Source organism: Aspergillus alliaceus (genome assembly GCF_009176365.1).
Source record: "Aspergillus alliaceus strain CBS 536.65 unplaced genomic scaffold BDW43scaffold_34, whole genome shotgun sequence".
Classification (NCBI taxonomy): Eukaryota; Fungi; Ascomycota; class Eurotiomycetes; order Eurotiales; family Aspergillaceae; genus Aspergillus; species Aspergillus alliaceus.
Window position 1 is genome coordinate 272,493 of NW_022474717.1, and position 17,692 is coordinate 290,184.

The following is a 17,692-nucleotide window of genomic DNA, read 5'->3' on the forward strand; positions in this document are numbered from 1 at the left end:
ACCTGTCACCTGACCCGTAGGGAACCCTCGACGCGGAGCCCTAAAGCCGTTCACCGGTGAGGCTCCAGCCAATCGATCTAGACCTTGGCATTCGACGGTACTTTCTTCTTTTCTCCCCGTTGGGTCAGGCACGAGAACCCCCCCCCTTAAAGAATAGTTTGATTAGACGCGCGCAAGGGGCGCTTGTTTGGGGGGAATTAGTAGACCTCCTTTTTTTGGATGCCTTGAAAGTCCGGGGAACTCGTTCTTGTCATTAGCACGGTTTCGGGTTCTGTATGTTTTGCTTCTCTTTCTGCCAACCTTGTTTATTGTTGTGTTTATAGAGCTCTGAGAGTATCAATTTTTTCTTTTCCCCTTTTTCTCTCTTCGTTTCTTCTCGCCTTGTTGCCGGAACCTCGACCAAACAACTCTCGCTGTACAGTTGTCAATCAAAGCCCGAACCCCCCGCCGTCGTTGTTCGTGGCCTTTTCCATTCTTTAATATCCCGCCTTTCCATGTCCCTCGCGTCTAAATCTCCGCAGTATTCCTTCATTTGCCTTACGCACTAGGCCTTTGCTACCTTTCATTCTTTAACAGGACACGACTGCCAGTGGTTTTCGCGTGACTTCAATATTCTCGACTTAAATGAGCCGTTCATTGTTTCAGTCCTCGCGCTTCTTCATTCCAACCCATAAGCCGACAATATGACGCGGCCCCGAATTGTTCGTGCCGGTACGTAGCGATGCGGGCTATTGATACCTGGCCTCGTCGGCGTTCAACGCTAACCATACCATGTCAGACACCCTAGATCTTCAAGACCAACATGCGCCTTCGGCCAAGGATCACTCGAAGCAGCACCCAGCCGTAGTGGGGAATGGTTACAGTCCCCATCAGGAACAATCCATTCGACATGCCGACCGAGACACACGAGTCGAGGTGTTGCATGAGCCTGGGACCGAGGGAAATCACCTGGTCGCCGATGAGTATGGGGATGGTATCGGTATGTACGACGATGACGACGACGATGATTTGGACCACGAACTAGGGCATAGTCATCACGCTGGAGGCTCAGAAGATGGTGACTTAGCGGACGGAGAAGGTGATGATGATCTCTTGGATGACGATGATATGATGGACAAGATCTCGAGCTCCCCATCTATTGACGACGGTGCGTCATGTCCCTTTATACAATCCCCTGTGCTCTGGAATAGGCACAGGCAATTAGACTTGACTTTCTGTCAAAGTTAGCACAAGGTCCTTTCTGACGCCGACTAGAGGATATCGACTTCGAGTTTGTTTATGCGCTTCACAACTTCGTGGCAACTGTTGATGGACAGGCCAATGCGGCGAAGGGCGATACTATGGTCCTTTTGGATGATAGTAATAGTTATTGGTGGCTCGTTCGAATCGTCAAAGACGGTAGCATTGGTAAGTTGGATATTCACATTCTACGAACTGAAGCTTACCGTAAGTAGGGTATCTGCCTGCCGAGCACATAGAAACACCAACAGAAAGATTGGCAAGATTGAATAAACACAGGAATGTTGATGTAGGTGACTCTGTCCCAGCATAAGACCTCGTCTAACCAAAGTAGCTTTCTGCGACGATGCTAGGAGACAATTCGGAAAAGTCTAAGAACCCGTTGAAGAAAGCAATGCGCCGCAGAAATGCGAAAACCGTGACCTTTACTAGTCCGACATACATCGAAGCATCTGACATAGAGTTTTCGACGGATGACGAACTTGACGACGACGTGACTTCTTTGACTGAGGAGGATGGAGTACAAGGAGATGTTGACGACTTACGAGAGAGCGAACAAGAAGACATCGTTGTCGAGCCACTCAGACCAAAGTCGAAGACTTCCGAGGATTTGGAAACCGTACATGAAGCGAAAGAATCCGATCGGGCTAGTCCTGAGAAACAACGATCCAGTGCAGAGTTGTTGGAATCTGAAGGTATGGTCATTCTCTGAATTATAAAGAGAGCCTTATGATCTTCTACTAAAACACGTTAAGGTGAAAACTCTGTCAGCCGTTCAAGAAATGGGACCGTACGGAACACGGATTCATTCTTCAAAGATGATACCGTTGAGACGAAGAAAATATCTCTTACACCAAATCTCCTCCGGGATGAAGTTGCCGGTAATACTATATCCAGCGACGCAAGAGAGGTAGGATATTCCCCCAGATTCCTCAAAAGCTTTCCAGCTGAATCTTGTGCTGACATATTTCCGATTGCAAGACCCGTGGGAGCATGGAGGCTGTCGAAAAAGCCCTCAGTGCGTACGATAAAAACAACAAAGACGACAAAAAGCGCAAGGACAAGAAGCCAGGGATGCTCAGTGGCTTGTTCAAGAGAAAGGACAAAAAGTCTAAGACAGTTGATGAGGACACTGATGAGCCAGAAAAGGTGTCGGGTGAATTGTCTCGATCTTCGCCACAGCCAAAGACATCATCAGAATCTGTTTCGACTTCCGATCCCCGCTCTCCTAACCCTCTCGTGATCCAGAAACAGCCCAGCAAGTTGCAGAAGCAGTCTCCGATTGTCCAGTCTCCCTCAATGAATGATAAGGAACCGGAGCACGTTAGACAAAGATCGATGGAGAGCTATGGCGACGCGAAAACTGTGCAGAACCAAAGGATCGAACAGACTATTCGCCAAGTAGCGTCCGAAGACGATATGCTTCAATCCCCAGTTTCAACGGATCTTCAACAAGATCAGCCTGTGTCCTCTTCCATTCGGTCATCAAGCCCTTTGAAAAAATTAAACACTGCACAGCAGCTAGCATCTCCAACCAAGCCTCATTATTCACCGCACTCTGTGGCCTCTCCGCCACAAAAGTTCCCTCCAAGACAGGGCACGGGATATCAAGATATCCATGCAGAGTCGCCAGTGGATGTCTCTCCGGTAGAAGACCCGTCTTCACCTGATGCGCCGGGAATGATGACGGATCCTCCATCCCCCGGAGGCTTCTCCGTATCCCCAGTATCCCCGCCTCTGTCTCCGGCTGCCGAGAGCACTGGTAGCAAGAATCTCTCTGCGTCGTTCGATGGAAGGTCAGCTGATACACCCACATGGAGCGATGCTAGTCTGCGGTCCTATCTAGACGACGAAAGCGACATCCGCGATTTGTTTATCATCGTTCATGATAACTCTAATGTCCCCCCTGCTGGTCCTGATCACCCAATTACTGGAAGCCTGTTCAAGGACGAGAGCAAGCGGCTGAGGGAAATGAATAGCCAGTTAGACTCGATGCTAGCTGATTGGGTAGGCCGAAAGATGCGAAAGTCGATAAGCAAATGACCATGTCCCTAGGCTTTCGCGTACGTTTCTCAGCTTGAACGCCTCTCCATTATGCAAGTTATATGTTGGCCAGGAGCTAACGATGTGCCGGGCACATGACTTCGGTCGGACCATAAATTTCGATTATTCTCTGTGTTTTTCTACTCATTTACTCAACTTTGTGTTTCCTTATTTGCCTGCTCACTTCATCGCACGAAGCGTGGCAGTGCAGGCATATCTATGGACAACCTAGAATTCCTATCTTCAGCTTGCAGCCTACCCTCGCCCGATTATTTGCGAAGCCGCAAATCTTCCGATAGTCTGTCTTTTCTCGTCTTTCTTTCCTTTGTACCTTTTCTAGCCTTCCTCTATTTCTAGCGATTTCCTGTTTTCCCAAAGAACAAACCCCTGGGAGATACCCTAAGTTACATACGTCTTCTGTCGTCTATACACGTTTTTCTTTCTGTTTCTTCTTAAACTCTTATTTGATACAATAACCAGCGAATTTTACGAAGACATGTTCGATTTTTATACAATTTTACAAAGTAGGTCGTACAGCGGAACTCTTAACATATATTTGGCAGAATCGTAACTCGTCAAATCGTATGTACCTACAATCAGATGCGACCACGACTTCTCCAAGCCCAGATCATATAAAAATAAATTATAAATTATAAATAAAATAAAATTTAGTCCTTCCAAGGCATTAAAATCCACGCATACATACACAAGAAACCCTCCGCCCAAACACGGAGGATACCACCAACACAGCCTCCCCATATACGAAAGTCTCCGTCTGTAGACGGAGATTTCCACCCTTCCAACATTATACAGCGCCCTCCAAAAGCGGATATAAAAGATGGCGTGAGACCCGACAAATAGATTCTACTTCATCACTTACAATCACAATTACAGGCATATTCACAAGAACACTACTTTTTTTCTATCTATCTTACTCTGACTCTTCATATTACCATCATGACTGTGGGCAATCTTCATATTGTTGCTTTCTTCGGCGCCACGGGCGGGTGTGTTTTGGCCTGTTTGGTTCACGCCTTGAAGGCTGGGATTCGGTGTTCGGCTTGTATGTATTGTGTTTTTCTTATTTCTGTTGTTTTCTTGTTTGGACTTTTCTATTTTTGAATTTATGGTGTGTGATTGATTGATTGGGTATGCTGATGATATCTAGTGGTTCGGGATCCAGCCAAGCTTCATGATCTACTGCGTCAACGGGGCTTATCGGAAACAATCACCGCGGAAAAGCTCTCCGTCGTGAAAGGGGACGTCACAGATATCAGCGCAGTGCAACAGACGCTCAGGTACAATGGACAACCTGTTGACATGATCGTCTCCGGGGTCGGCGGCAGGCTGATTTTCACGAACCCGCTCAGACCCAGGCTCGACAACCCGACTATCTGCCAAGATGCCGTTAGGACTATCCTTGCGGCATGCCGAGGATTGGAGAGGAAGCCTGTGCTGGTTGCTATCAGCAGCGTTGGGTTGACTGATAAGAAGCGGGACGCGCCGATTGCTATGGTGCCGCTGAATTACTGGGCGCTTAGGGATCCGCATGCGGACAAGAAGGTTATGGAGGAGATTATTTTTGAGGAGATGAAGAAGCCCGAGGCGGAGAGGGCTATTCGGGATTATGCTCTTGTTCGTCCTAGTTGGTTCATCAATGGGGAGGGGATTGGTTTGGGGGGGATTAGGGATGGTACGGAGGAGTGTCCGGCTATAGGGTATACCATCAGTCGCAATGATGTTGGTCTTTGGATTTATGAGAATTTGGTTCATTGGCCAGTGCAGCTGGATAACCCGTATGTGGGACGGCCGACAACTATCACTGCTTGAGTTGGTGGTGAGAGAATGGAAATGGTTTTGCTTAAGTTGTTTGCGGATTCTGGTCTTGTCTCCTCTCTTTCCTTTTTTAGAAAGCAACTACCCCAAACTTTTTTTTTTTAGTCTTTGTGGTTTCGATATGGTATTTTTTGGCGACTTGAGCGAGATATGTCAACGTCATGTATTCCAACAGTGAGCCCTGATAACAATTTAATACTGGTCAACCGAGATTTAGTTAATCAATTTGGCTAAATAGACTTACAACTACCATGACGGGTTTCAATTGGCTCATGACCCTTGTGTTAGCCTCGTGAAAAGATGAAGTATTGAGTTCCTAGTGCGATTTCGACTGCACATTTGCGGCCTGATATTCAGTACGTCCGAAAGAATAACAGTCTTCAACAACTCCGCCAGGTCACAATGAAAGTTGTTTTTAACTGGATACTACATCGATGGTAGAAGCTGATATCTTCAAGGATAGGCTCTGCAAGAACGGTTGATGTTTACTTCGTTACGTCTCGGTCGTGTGTGCTTCAAGAGTTGCCAGTATAGAGCTCGTCGTAGTAATAGCCAGCCTAGCCCAGCCCAGCAAAAAATTCCTGTCCGTTCGAACTAGGTCATCCGAGCTTGAGCGATGATTGCACTCATAAATGCTTATTAGCTGGCATACAAGGGCCCCGTCTTGTCATCAGGGTTGTTGGCCAATTGTGCCCACAAATCGGTATCAAATTTCAGTTCCGGAGGTTTAAAACCAATAGCGTTGGTAGACGCCGATTCTGTCATATCAGAAGACGTGTAACTAAGCTCGTTAAGGAGGTTATTAGTACTGACGGAACGAAAAGGTAAACCGACCTGGCTATCATGCACCAAATCTAGGCGTTCCCCACTGAGATTACTGTCAAGAAGTAAAGATATCGAGCCCGGCATGTGAAAGAGATCTCGCTCTGTTTCTGTGTTTTGCTTGCTCACCTCTGTGTCCGCACAGTCCCGAGATGGTTGCTCATGAACATTAGTGAATTCATGAAACCCTAGGAGCGAGCCGATAACGGGATCATCCGCCAAAATGAATGGGTCAGTAGTCTCTACTTCACATGGCATACTACCTGACAATGATGACATATGCGTAGGTTTGGCAATGGAGGTGGGGTCAACCAGGAAGTCCTGGGCGATAGATGAGACAGGAATCCCAATAAACCGGTCCTGGATAGGGGAAAACACCGACTGGGACTCCGGTGGGGCCTGCAAGTGTTGAAAGGCCAGTTTTGCCCATTTAAGCCGTTTTTTAATCGGTCGTATCACGGATCCGCATCGCATAACAGCGTCACCTTTACAGACATGGTGGAACTTATCGGCATAGCCTGCTAGCTGTTTTCTCGTTGCTGTGATCATCTTTTGACTATCGATTGAGCCTCGGTTCAGGTGGTCATAAATGCGAACCAGGGCTCTACTACAGGTGTCGAGACCCAGGACCAGCATGCCAGTGAACTCTATCCCCCCTTCCCTCTGTACCGGAATCAGTCCCTTTGCTAGGGATAAAGAGCGTTGCGACAGGGCGAGGAGGGCTGCTGCTGACTGGCAGAAGGCATGGATGACCGTAGATGAGATGTTAGACGGGTTTGGATCCATACCGTTTTTAGAAAATAGCATATGTATGATGATGATATGGTACCCAACCAAGAGGTAAAGCTGTGAAGGCGAGGTCGTATTACGATTCTCGGCAACCTGTACTGCCTGGAGGAGGACGTCCCGGATCTTTGAAGACAGTGTGGGGAGATCAACACAAGACTGAAGGAGATTGTGCAATTGATGAATATGCTGCTCTTGCCATGGGCCACGCGGTACTGCCTTAGCAGGCGTATTGAGATACAAAATGTAAATGTGGGCCACTGTGGTAGAGATATGGCTAAGGGGCCAGAGACAACGTAGGGCTTGAATCTGTGCCGGGAGCGTAGATATATTATCTGATGCCTGATCTAAATGGATCAGAGCCGATGTGGTCTCATCTAGACAGGGGAAATCCGAGATCTCATCGGGGCCGAAGAGCGTCAGGGCGTGGCCAAATTGCATGAAGGCCCAGGAGGTTGTCGATAAACACAACCAGTGAACATTTCGTAAGATCTCTTTCTTGACCATGCCGATCTCAACTCCGTTCAGTTTTACGCTGTCCATCCCTGTATTTATCTTCCATGTCTTGCCTAAGCGGGAGGCCATGTAGCAAGAATAGCCCACTATGCATGTTGCCCGCCGAGCGTGGCCCAAGCACAGCTCCCTCCATGCCATGAGAAACAAAGCTTGTAAGGTGGACAGAGTTGCAGTGTCGCTAAGTGGCAGTCGGCGTTGTTTAAGCTGTGCGGCAGCAAACTCAAACAACCTCTGGGATTCATCATTTATAGTCCCATCCTGCTCGATAGAACCGCCTTGAACATGACACGCATCAGCCAAAATAATCGCCAACAGAGCCTTGTCCACCGTTTCATCCTTAACGTCACCAATAAGCAGTGTCTTTGATACCAGTGGCGACAGAGGATGCCCGGAATACCACAAGTCAATTAACTGCAAAATGCGATGTTTTCCAAGGTCTTCTAAAGGATTTGGATTATGTGGATGGTCGAACATGGACAATGTGGTGTCAGCCGCCAGACTGGCGAGGAAGAAGTTTCGGTTTGCCTCATCTGGCTGTCCACATCTCAAAGAGTCAACGCGCAGTAATAGCATTTCCAGCATCTCTTGGGCTATGGCGGATAATAGCCCATCATAGTTCAAGCGATGGTGTGTAGGATGGCTAGGGTGTGTTTCGGCAAACGGCTGCTGGTGGCGTCTCTGGAAAAGTGTTATAGATTCCTGAAGAAGGTTGGATTCCGATCCAATTTTGCTAATGAAATAATCATCAAACATCTGCTCCAGGTCGGTACCCAGTGTGTGGATTTTGGTGAGGGCTGCAGGTGCGTGATTGTTTACTGAATCGTCACCCCTACCACCGGCCAGTGAGGCGTTGACCGACGTCGTATGTTGCTTCTTGTCGCGCTTGCTATTACCGGAGTTGGGGGTGCGCTGGTCCTCCACCCCTTTGCGCTTGGGCCGACCCTTGCGGGCTTCAGGGGCATAGATGCAGTTGATATTTCGGTCTCGACAAGCCCCACAGATGCGCCCACCAGTACATCGAATCTTCCGGCCTCGACAAAAGACACAGCTCTGCCGTAAGCTAGATGTCCCTGGATAAGTGAATTAGTCGGCGGGCGCTTCATGATATTAGAAACGCCAGTGAAGAAAGCGCGGGATCAAGGCTCAGCATACTAATTTGTGTCTCCATCTTGACTGTGACTTCAAAGGCGTGCTACTAGTGGTTGGCCACTTCTAGCAAAGTACGGGTGTCGTGGCGTTGATGTTGTCGCCTGTAAGACTTACGAAAGCTCAAGCTTGCGGAGGTGGTAAATCAACGATGACCAATTTTGCGATACTGCTGGTATGTTCCCAGCAGCATATTGCACAAAAAGATAAGTAAAAATTCCGGAAACATGAAAAGAAAGGAGATAATCTGACAAGGTTGAACGGAACGTGATTTAGACCCCACTCGGCTTAGCCGCTTCCTCATCACCAAACAGGTGGGTAAATTGATGTTGTAGTGAAGCCAGTTATGAGGGTTGTACTGTAGTAAATCTAACTATAGAGAGTTTAACTAATTTTTTGCTAAACGAAAATAATAGGAAAGCCATAGTAATAGAATCTAGGATAGGCATTAAAGATAGAGTGAAGAATAAATTTGATATACTTAATACTCCATGATATTGATACGTCTTAGTAATGTTCTAGATCCTAGTCATGTTTCATAATTTTAGTAAATGGAGAACCTATCCCATCTATATGACAGAAATAATCAAAGAACGGCATGGTGATTCAGTCTGAAAGGTGTGTGGTACTAATGATATGCCGGCCCCATGTGTATAAACTCGAAATCATGGATAATGAATCCTATAGGAAGCTGCAAGATCTTCTATGATAATTAGACTACGACTAATCTTTTTACTAGCGTTATAAACACTCCGTGTACATATTTTTACCAGATTATGGATATAAGATAGAAGAGATCACTTAAAGACTATCACTGGAGCGAGCATTGCTTTGGCTTGCAGTCAAGTCAAGACTGGGTTAGAATAACTAGCAATATCGACTTCTCTCCCCTTTCTCAGACAAGTCAACCTAAATATTGTCCAAAATTCTAGGCTCTAGGTAGTAGCATTGAGCGGCAGGTTCATATCTCAAATGTGCCCAAATCATCACCCTGTGAGCATTTAGTCATTGGATCGGGTCACTTGTGTTTCATGATTACCTTTAGACATTTTGTCATCCTAGCGTCTCTCAATGTTGAAGGCTTGGAGCTATAACACAAAAAAAAGTTACTCATACACAGGCCTGATGTTGGCCCAGAGTCTTTCTAAGTCAACAGGCGTTTCCACTTGATGACCCGTAAGTCATTTTGTCGATCTCTCTTCTGAGCCTTAGGTTCAGGTGGTCTGTGGATAAACACTGCAAGTAAGTTACCTCTATTGTATTTATAGTTTCTAGGACCGAGACTAAAAAGATTTGGTCTGGCTGTCCTGATATAGGCACCTTGGCTGGAAATTCGGGTGATTACTAGTAGGGAGTGATCAAGACACGCACTTCTGCGCTCCATTCACGATCCAGTGAGCAAGACATAGCACCACGTTAGGCAGAATCCAAAAATAAAAGGAACATAGAAACTGGTAGCTATCTGTCAGAACTGCTCTACTGCAATCTGCTACAGAGCTGCTTCTACCGAAATCTAGCTAGCTAAGTGTATACTATACAATACTGGGAACTGCCACTTGATATCCTCTTGGCGGAAAGTCGTGCGAGAAGGTCAGCTGCGCAGTACGAAACAATGCATGCTGATGGTCATTAGGCAGTTGACCCAGACTTCATGCCTCCTTGAACAAAAGGATTAACAAGATTTATTAACTGACTTCTCTCCCTCGAAGCACAAAGTACAAAATGCTATCTGCCATCTACTCCTCACCCCACTTTCAGGATGTCTGACCCTTATACCCAACACCCACACTATACGTCTCCTGTCCCAGGAGCCGATGCGAGCGTTTACACGCCCGCAGATAGTTCATACCAAAACCCTCCGTACGACTATGACCCTCAGCACCCATATGGGCAGCAATATCCTCCGAGTCAAAACTACCAGTATGTTTCACATTATGATTTGACGCAGACGCCGAAGTCTCATCCGCCCCAAGCTTCGGGACCGGATCTCAGTCCGACTGCGGAATTCCAACAAGTTGGAAGGCAACAAGGAAGTAACGCTGATTATTAGTACGCTGTCCTTGTATAGCAGCCATTATCATGGATTTAAGCTAACATGTCTTAGTAATATAAGCGCAAGCGAACATGATCAGTACTATACTCCGAACTCCCAAACCCAAGAACCTGCCAGTACTTCCAACGAAGAGGGGGATGAACGCAGCCTTGCAGGAACTCTTGTCGGCGGAGCAGGAGGCTACTATCTGGGACACCAAGCGGAACATGGTCTTCTGGGAGCCGTGGGCGGCGCGATACTGGGGAACCTCATTGGAGACAAGATGGAGGACAAGACAGAAGATGATAACCATGATCACCATCATGGCCGTCATCATCGTCACAAGCACCGCCATAGCCACCACGGCCATCGTCATCATAGTCATAGTCATAGCCATAGCCATCATCGCCATCACCGCAGCCACTCTCGGCATGGTAGCCATAGCGGCAGCTACTGATATGGAAGGCGTGTTCATGCTACGAGGTGCAATCAGTAGAAAGTCATAAAGGCTCGGGGAGATTGTTCCTGATGCTTCATAACGTGAAGACTCTTTCATGATTCCGAAACTCATATTTCTGGCTGGTTTAGACGCTACGGATTAATTGGGCAGCTATACATGCTTAGTTCTCTTCTCACTGCCCTAGAGCTTGTCAATGCCTTTTATGTATGATAAATTCCAACGGCCTTAATTCCAATCTCTCCTCACTCCCTTAAACCACATAGCACTCTATCTCCTTCTTCATCATATCCACTGGAACTTGAATCTCCGTCGCAAAAGCGGGATCTCTTATGATCCAATAATGGGACCAGGGAGTAACTTCGCAAAGCTTCTAAAGAAAAATGGTATCTCATCCCATCCACTGCTAATTATCGGAAGAAGGCTGATGAGTAAATAGCAAGTCTAAGAACTAATCTATCTTATCGTGGAAATAAGATACTTTTTCCCCGCAAAGTACGTAAATCGTAATGGGGCCAACCCCCACATGTTCACTCTGTCGCATATGGATTGATACGAAACGATATTTAAAACAGACAGGAGGGGGAAGTAAAGTAAATGTAGAAACTGGGTAGTGGGAGAGAGGTCATCTTGATATTTGCATCAAGTCCAGGAAGGGTCACTTCATTGTTCCCCGCGGTCCCCGTGATCGCACAGGTGGAAGATCATCCGCCGCCGGAAACCGGAGTGGACAAGGGTCCCCGATGAAGTTGGGACCAATCAGCTGGGGGAGATATGGATCTCTTATCAAGTCCAGTCGACATAGCTGATCTCCAAGTCTCTCATGACCTAATCGGGGACGGAGTGTGACTCGTTCTGCATACCATATCTCAAGCAGTTCAACCCCCTACTACTCCTACCTCCTGACACCCTTTTCCCTTGCCTTTTCCTGCTTTCTCGCTTCCTACTTCTCCGGATTTTCTCTTATATTTCCCTTTGTTCCGCAGGACGACTTTCATCACACTGCATAGGCGGGCATATCGTACATACCCCCAGGGATCGCTCCTTCGCCCGTTCACCCGTTCACCTGATCATCTCACGGTGTCGTGTCTCTATACACCTCGATAACACGTTCCCCCTTCCTAGCGGTACAGACCATCCTTCCCAGCGTCTGTAGAACTCAGCGAACCCTAGAATATGCCTCCTCCTCTACTACAGCATATTACTCAAGCACTGCCACCCCAGTGTGAGCCGTCGTCGCCCTTCTTGGTGGCCATTTCCTCATATCTACACACCTGCATACCGACGCCGCTTGCTCTCATATCGTCGATCTTGGGTACCCTCAGTATTATCTCGTGGCTGTTTGCACAACTCCCGCAAATATACAAGAATATTCAGCTGCAATCTACGTCGGGTTTATCCCTCTTTTTCCTTGTTGAGTGGTGCTTGGGAGATACTAGCAACCTGTTCGGCGCTTTACTTACTCGACAAGCCACTTGGCAAGTCATCATTGCGAGCTACTACGTGCTGGTCGATGCCACGCTTGTCTTTCAGTTTTTCTGGTACACACATATCAAAGGGCGCAGTGAAGGCTACCGCAGTCTCTCTCGCTCACATCATGATGATGGAACTAGCGGTGTGTTAGAGGGGTTGTCCTTTTCCGAAAACGACTCTATCACCCAGGCCCCGTCAGAGTCTCCAATCAGTTCTGACGCAAAAGATATGAAAGGTCTCAAGGAGCCTATCTTCGGTTCTTTCAACGGCCAGTCGCCGTCGTATTCAAACGAGAAAATGAGCTCATCCCGTCGACCAATGGTCAGGAAAAGCAGCGGACCTAGTCTACCTATTGCCTCTACGCGCACAATGCTATTAGCGTCGATGCTCTGCGCCATCGTTGCGAATGCCACACCAACCGAGCCGCCCAACGAACCACGTTCCTCTCTTCTCAACCTCGAGTTACTCGGCCGGATTTTCTCGTGGATGTCAACAGTCCTATATCTTTTCTCACGCCCACCCCAACTATACAAGAACTACCAGCGCAAGAGCACATCGGGTCTATCCCCACTGCTCTTCATGGCCGCATTCGGCGGAAACTTCTTCTACTCCACATCCCTTTTAACAAACCCAAACGCCTGGTACGACTACCCCCCGTACGGAGGCGGCGGATGGGCCGATGCCGACGGCAACAACCGCGTCGAATGGGTAGGCCGAGCCATCCCCTTTTTCCTGGGGGCGTTCGGCGTCCTCTTCTTCGACGGTTTCATGGGCGTGCAGTTCCTAATGTACGGCACGCGAGACGACGAATCAATCATGGAGATCGAAGATCCGAAGCACGGACGTAGTCGCTGGATGCGAGTCCGCGGCTGGATGAGAGGCTGGATCCCCTCCGTATCCCCCGAACAGGGTGTTCGCCATCACCGGACCCCTACAGAGAGCCAGGCTCTTTTAGAAGAAGACTGCGATAGATACGGCACAGTTTGATCGGTTAGAAAGACCTCGCGTCGTATAGTCGTCTCGAACTCCTTCGTTATCTTTCATTTTACCCTTCTCGACGCTTCGTCAAGCAGATATAAACTCTTTTCATGATTTTAACGATCTTTCCGCCCGATGGGCTTTATTCTTTTCATTCATTCAACATTCTCGGGTTTCAATTGGCTGGTTTCTCATTGTTTGGCGTCTTTGGTTCTCTCTTTTTTCTTTTTTATAAATATCGCTGGACGTTGTTGGTTTCAGGATAGGGCTTAGGCTGAGGTCAGAGATACCTATAGAGGGATATCCTAGAAACAGATGACATAAGGTCACACCACCATTCAGTCGGCGTACCGGGTTTACATTATATCCTGGTCTCCAGGGTTCATTGGGATAGATATCTGCATAAGGGGGTGCATACATAGCCTACCTCCATAGTGGGTGCGACGAATATCATATTAATATACTATTCATTGGTTTGGGACAGTAACACATAATATCATCACATTAAATTCCTAGCTATATATGTGAAGTAACAAATAGGTTCAATAAGAATGTATTAACAATCATCTAAGTATAGACGTTCATATATGCCCAACGAAGCGATCTGTTGCGCCCCCACCACTCATCATACTCATTAGGTCACAATTGTGTGGCCCCGTGCCTTTGAACAATAACAAGCTTGGTCTCGTCCCCTCCTCCAGCACTTGGTGGGGGGCGTTAGCCAGCGGATGTCTATAAGGTAACAGTGAAAGGAAGGGGCCAGAAGAAAGAAAGGGGGATGAAGTTAGAAGGGGTACAAGCTCCAGCCAACACCTGTCACATTGACAGAGAAGCGGACAGATACGTGAGAAGTTGCTGGCCGGCTGTCGAAGTTTCAAAAAGCGTATTCATGTCTTATCAGGGATTCGTGACTTTGTTTTTCGAGACCTGAGGGTCATTCCATGACGAATGCAGAGGGAAAGTCGTGATAAGAATGCATACAGAACCCAGGAACGATTGCCTAATGATACATAGCAAGCGTGAAGCAATGATGGATCCGTCAACCTGCGACGCGGCATGACCAGCATCGACCGAGTTCGCAGGCTAGCCCCTTAAGATTTATGCAACAGTACCCAATGCGATCGTGACGAATTAAAACAACGGGCCTTTGACGTCTTGGACACCACGCCTGATAACATCTTCGATACGCCACCGAGGAGGGACAACAGGGTGCCGCTTATGATGCCATTCCTTCTCAATCTCTGGGGGAGAAGTCAGGTCCTCGTTCGATGGAAGGGCGCCGCCAGCAACACCAGTCGAGAATTTGAGCTGCAGTACATTGCCAATTTCATCGCAAGCTGTTAACACTCGGTCGAGATCTTCCTTGGTATGGGAAGCAGAGACGCAGAAACGGGCACGGGAGGATACCAAGGGAGTAGCAGGATAACCGACGACCACAACAGAAATTTTCCGCCTCAACATCTCGTGGGAGAAGGCAGGCATCTTAGCAGGGTTGAAGAGCAATATTGGTACAATTGGTGAATCGTCATGGCCGTATACTATAAAGCCAAGACGCTTCAGACCCAGGCGGAGATACCGAGAGTTGAAGGCCAGGCGCTGCAGCCGCTCTTCACCTTGACCTGGGATGATTTCACCGTTGATGATACGAAGAGCGGAGGAGATTTGGGCCAGGATCGCCGGGGCCGGCGATTCTCCATAGATTACTCCAGAGTTAGCTGCACGAAGTTGTTCAATCATAACCTTGTCGGCAGCGATATACCCTCCATTAGCACCGAAAGACTTTGTGAAAGTTCCCATAAGTATATCCACTTCATTCGTATCGATGCTGAAGTAGTCACAAACACCTCGACCTTTCGGTCCAATAGCACCGATAGAATGCGCCTCGTCAACGAACAGATGGAATTTGTAGCGCCGTTTCAATGAGACCAAGCCAGGAAGGTTGCACATTGACCCTTCCATCGAATAGAGACCTTCCACGACAACCAAGATCTTTTTCCAGGGTCGATGAGTACGGGGCTGGCCTTGACTGATAGCCTCCCGGAGCTTGACTTCCAAGTCCTTCATGTCGTTGTGTTTGAACATGCCGATGGAAGCTCCGGAAAGACGCGCACCGAAGCGAATCGACGCGTGATTCAGTTCATCGGATATAATAAGGCAGCCTTTGCTAACCAAGGCAGGGAAAATGTTTGCGTTAGTGCCAAATCCCATTGAGAAAACCATTGACGCTTCTTTGCCCACAAATTTGGCGACGAGATCCTCAACTTCTGTGTGAAGGTCTTGAGTTCCAACTTCCGCTCGGGTACTGGGAGCTGTGATGCCATATTTCCGGATTGACTCCTCGGCGATGTCCGCGCATGGGCCTTCGGACTGAGCAAATCCAAGGTAGTTGTATGAACTGAGGTTCAGAGTATCGGTGGTAGTTCCAGTGAAATAAAAGTGGTGGTTGTGGTCATCGGTTGCACGGTCAATCAGCGTGATGTTTCTGCCCGGAACGCCTGTGACGGGGCGTTCAAAACAGTCATTGATGCGCAGCTTGAGGCGGCGAACATAAAAGTTATCGAAGTCGCTGTTCAGGGCACCATATCCATTCCGAGGTTTCAAGTGCCGGTAGTTCTCTTCACGGAAGCGTTTTCCAAAGAAGTCACGGACATGTCCAAATGCAATTAGGATTAAGTAACTAATGTAGGTGGTGAGAAGGTAATAATAGGGGGGCTCGTCCATTATCGGCTCGGGAAATACACCGCCAGGATGTTGACTGGAGTAGCGGTGGCTGGGATGGCCGATGGGGCCAAACTGGGCATGCTGCTTAGCCTGGCGACGGGCCTCTTCAGGCGACGGAGGCTGAAATAGCGTGGTTGGTGGTTCGTCCATGTTAGGGTTACCGGCGGTAGCAGTAGAGAGAGAAATAGTCGGTAACGACAGTGAAGCTGAGCTGATCGAAGCGGAGTGAGGATTCCCACTAGCTCCTCCTTTGATAACTGCGTTCGTAGGCTGGGTCTCGGACTTCGGCTTAGGGGAAGTTGAAAATAATTGGCTCAGGAGATTGGGTTTGGTCGAGGATGTCTTGAAGGCGATACCGCCTTTTCCAGAGTTGGATGGAAAGGACTGCGCGTTGGAGGGGTCGTTGGCGGAAGAGGAGTTGATGGATCGACGAGGCATTGCAAGGAAACCACCAGTCGGAAACAATCAAGGTCGTGGAAACACCGATAGGGGGTAGAAAGAAACTTCTACCACGTTTTCGGAAAGCGTGAAAAGATCAGGTAGAGAGGCTACTTGAGGAAGAGGGAAATGGATGTCCAACGCGAGAGTTGTCCTTGTTGACCAGTCCTCCTTCACTTCCAAGGTGTCTCAGAAGAAGGAAATGACACCAGGACAGCGATGACGATCTGGAGTACCCGTAGGAAAGCAGTCAGCCACGATCCAGACCAATACGCGTGTGAGTAGGCAAGAGACGTGAGGAGTGATCAAGACGATAGGACGAAAAGAGGATTGTGGAAGGGTAGGAGAGAAATGAGTGAACTCAGCTCCGAGCAATCCGAAGTGATGGTCCTGTAATTTCAGTTGTAATGTAAGGCACAGACCTTTGGCACGTGGAACTAGAGGGCACGGAGCCCTTAGGTGGTAGATCGCAAAATCGATCTCTTGCTGTCCAGGTTAATTGGGGCGGGTGAATGAAATACTAAGGAAACGGAGATGAGAAGAGAGGGGGAAAAAGAGTAAAAGAATAAGTAACATGCTTTAACCATTATTCTTTACCCTGGATTGATCCAAGCGTTGGGAGGAAAAAAAAAAAGGACTTTTCGAGAGTGGATCTTCTAGACCAAATGGTATCCAACTGAGGACCCATCGTATCATACGGTATGATCTCATTGCCCCTGGTTTGCTTTGCCTCTCCAGTGGTGGTTTGCCTCGGATGGCCTGGTTATGATACAGTAAATTACCGCCCCCCTGAGCCCTCTTTTTTTTTTTTTTTTTCCGGCTCCTATTCCCTCATGTAATCAAAATCTCCAGAAAGGGGCAACGCAAGGTGTTTCTACTGAACACTGAGTAACAAATCTAGTACAGTTGCTGCAGTGTCTCAAGTCTTATACACCTACACGGTCTAGGTACCAGTTAGTGTCTAAATCAAAGCAATGGCAGCTAAGCCGGTTCTTATTGATATCATATTTCTACATATCATACTTACTCTGCTCCATACTCAGATATGAGTTCTTATGTTTGCCAGAGTGAATGCCTAAGGTTGGAGCTTTCATTATTGAACGAATAGACCACTATCCGATTTACTAGTCCAGTCTCAGTCTCAGTATTCTTGAACTATCTACTTGATATATTTAAATAATAAGTATATTGATCATAGACTGACG

General features: G+C 47.7%; 6 protein-coding genes across 6 annotated transcripts; 4 read left to right on the forward strand and 2 right to left on the reverse strand.

Moving 5' to 3' along the window:
• The first annotated feature begins 118 nt into the window (after window positions 1-118).
• BDW43DRAFT_282450 (uncharacterized protein) lies at window positions 119-3,792 on the forward strand. Its single transcript, XM_032042629.1, has 7 exons — window positions 119-711; window positions 779-1,147; window positions 1,255-1,407; window positions 1,455-1,528; window positions 1,574-1,934; window positions 1,995-2,149; window positions 2,221-3,792. The coding sequence occupies exons 1-7, from the start codon at window positions 684-686 to the stop codon at window positions 3,280-3,282; spliced, it is 2,202 nt and encodes a 733-aa protein (XP_031898338.1). The 5' UTR covers window positions 119-683; the 3' UTR covers window positions 3,283-3,792.
• A 206-nt stretch (window positions 3,793-3,998) lies between these two features.
• BDW43DRAFT_139596 (uncharacterized protein) lies at window positions 3,999-5,435 on the forward strand. Its single transcript, XM_032038295.1, has 2 exons — window positions 3,999-4,345; window positions 4,451-5,435. The coding sequence occupies exons 1-2, from the start codon at window positions 4,240-4,242 to the stop codon at window positions 5,110-5,112; spliced, it is 768 nt and encodes a 255-aa protein (XP_031898339.1). The 5' UTR covers window positions 3,999-4,239; the 3' UTR covers window positions 5,113-5,435.
• A 255-nt stretch (window positions 5,436-5,690) lies between these two features.
• BDW43DRAFT_282472 (uncharacterized protein) lies at window positions 5,691-8,650 on the reverse strand. Its single transcript, XM_032042630.1, has 3 exons — window positions 8,395-8,650; window positions 5,953-8,312; window positions 5,691-5,899 (listed from the first exon to the last, which is right to left on the reverse strand). Exons 1-3 carry the CDS (start codon window positions 8,408-8,410, stop codon window positions 5,885-5,887), a joined length of 2,391 nt encoding a protein of 796 aa, XP_031898340.1. The 5' UTR covers window positions 8,411-8,650; the 3' UTR covers window positions 5,691-5,884.
• Window positions 8,651-10,147: 1,497 nt separating this feature from the next.
• Window positions 10,148-10,926, forward strand: BDW43DRAFT_313024 (uncharacterized protein; the record flags this gene model as incomplete). The annotated part of the gene is made up of 2 exons (XM_032047493.1): window positions 10,148-10,437; window positions 10,521-10,926. The coding sequence occupies 2 exons, from the start codon at window positions 10,148-10,150 to the stop codon at window positions 10,924-10,926; spliced, it is 696 nt and encodes a 231-aa protein (XP_031898341.1).
• Window positions 10,927-11,465: 539 nt separating this feature from the next.
• Window positions 11,466-13,412, forward strand: BDW43DRAFT_139646 (PQ-loop repeat-containing protein). The gene has a single exon (XM_032038296.1). It carries the CDS (start codon window positions 12,054-12,056, stop codon window positions 13,335-13,337), a length of 1,284 nt encoding a protein of 427 aa, XP_031898342.1. The 5' UTR covers window positions 11,466-12,053; the 3' UTR covers window positions 13,338-13,412.
• Window positions 13,413-13,812: 400 nt separating this feature from the next.
• lcb2 (putative serine palmitoyltransferase 2) lies at window positions 13,813-17,114 on the reverse strand. The gene is made up of 2 exons (XM_032038297.1): window positions 16,849-17,114; window positions 13,813-16,714 (listed from the first exon to the last, which is right to left on the reverse strand). The coding sequence occupies exon 2, from the start codon at window positions 16,485-16,487 to the stop codon at window positions 14,460-14,462; it is 2,028 nt and encodes a 675-aa protein (XP_031898343.1). The 5' UTR covers window positions 16,488-16,714; window positions 16,849-17,114; the 3' UTR covers window positions 13,813-14,459.
• Window positions 17,115-17,692: the final 578 nt, after the last annotated feature.